At 27.1% G+C, this 1627-nt stretch overlaps 1 protein-coding gene across 1 annotated transcript in view; it reads right to left on the reverse strand.

Annotated features, from left to right (window-relative positions):
* Positions 1–1627, reverse strand: part of LOC106685636 (vasotab) — a 14510-nt gene extending 12883 nt beyond the window's left edge. Inside the window, exons 1-2 of the mRNA XM_014428428.2 lie at positions 1411–1627; positions 254–409 (exon numbers count right to left, since the gene is read on the reverse strand). Of these exons, the coding sequence (XP_014283914.1) occupies positions 254–409; positions 1411–1444 (190 nt within the window). The 5' untranslated portion in view covers positions 1445–1627. The remainder of the gene's footprint in view (positions 1–253; positions 410–1410) is intronic.

Raw genomic sequence — 1627 nt, forward strand, 5'->3', positions numbered from 1 at the left:
AGAGAGAGAGAGAGAGAGAGAGAGAGAGAGAGAGAGAGAGAGAGAGAGATATGAATGCTAGGGTGTACTTTAAGGGAAACTAAAATTAGTTTCTCACTGAGATGAGTGGAAATGATACAACATTCTAAACCAAGAATTTTGGAGACCCTATCTCAACATTCTCAGCCCTATTGTAAGACTTTTGTTATTTTTTATAAATATTTTTTGTTCTTTCAACCAATGTCTACACAAGAACAAAAATTACTCAAATTACCTCCATTACATTCATTTTCATTTCTCATTTCACATTCATTTGCAAATGTCTTCTTCTTCCAATATCCATTAACTAGCTTCATACCACAGACGGGCTTGTAGTTCCTCTTGCAACCTAATGGACAATGCTGTGCTGCTGTTGCAAGAGCAATAAGACCTGAAGTTTGGAAAAATGTTAGAGTTATTATGATTAAAAAAATAAAATGGCAATGAAAAATTATAAAACTTTACACGTAAAACTTTTTTTTATAATCGCAACAAACTCAGTGAATATGTCAGAGATAAAACTAATAAAAACTTCTAAACTGTTCAGTTTGAAACCAGAGCAAAATAGATTGAAAGCAAAAGTCACTGTCGGTAAGTTTTAATTTAGTCAAATTAATGTTGCAAGTCCCATTTTTTTTTTTTTTTTTTAATGTACCAATTTTTCCAATTAAATGGACTGTTGAAAGGTTAGAAATTTCATTAGTATGGTATATTATTTTTAAAAAAAACATAACATGTAAAAAATGAATTAGCTAATGTTAATTAATATGTATAAAAAAATTAATTATAAACTTTATTATATTTATATTCAGGAATCAATTTGCACCCTTTTTTCACTTCTTTATTCTTTTAACATTTGAACAATGTTTCGGGCTCCTCTGCCAAAATATTTCCAATCAACAAATTTTATATTGCACCTTAATAAAAAAAATTTTTATACAAGCTTACATACAAAAATTTAATATTTAAATATATATATATACATTTTAGATTTGTAATTATCCAATTATCACAAATTTGTGACCGGTTACAAATCTAAAATGTTTCTTGAGATTGAGCCAAAATATTTTAGGAATTTTTACGGTCAACTATAAATATAATGTTTTAGGAATTGTTCTTATATTTTTCCTTACTTTATTATTAATTTGTGGACATATGCCATTTTAAATTAAAAATCATTTTTATATATGTTAAAATGTTAACAGAATAAAGAAGTGAAAAAAAGGTTTTCATTGATTCCTGAAATTAAATATAATAAAGTTTTAGCAAATAAACCCTTCAGAACTTAATTATAAGAGTGCAAATAATTAGTTATATTTAAAAAAAATAATTATAAACTGAATGAACTAATAATAACTTAAATATACAAAGTAATAGGAAAATATTACTCACAAGCAATGAAGGCAAGGACGATAATGAACCTCATATTGATATTTTGACAGTTGCTAGTTGTATGTGGGCGATTGATACTGTGTACCCATCTTTTATAGTATCAGAAACTGACGTAAACGGCTGGAAGATTCTGTACTACAGATGTGCAATACTGTCTTTATGTACACATTAACATTCAAGGATGTAAATTGACCCAAGATTGATAATAAATACTTTG

Source organism: Halyomorpha halys, unplaced genomic scaffold (genome assembly GCF_000696795.3).
Source record: "Halyomorpha halys isolate HHAL.00 unplaced genomic scaffold, Hhal_1.1 Scaffold719.1, whole genome shotgun sequence".
NCBI classification, from domain to species: domain Eukaryota; kingdom Metazoa; phylum Arthropoda; class Insecta; order Hemiptera; family Pentatomidae; genus Halyomorpha; species Halyomorpha halys.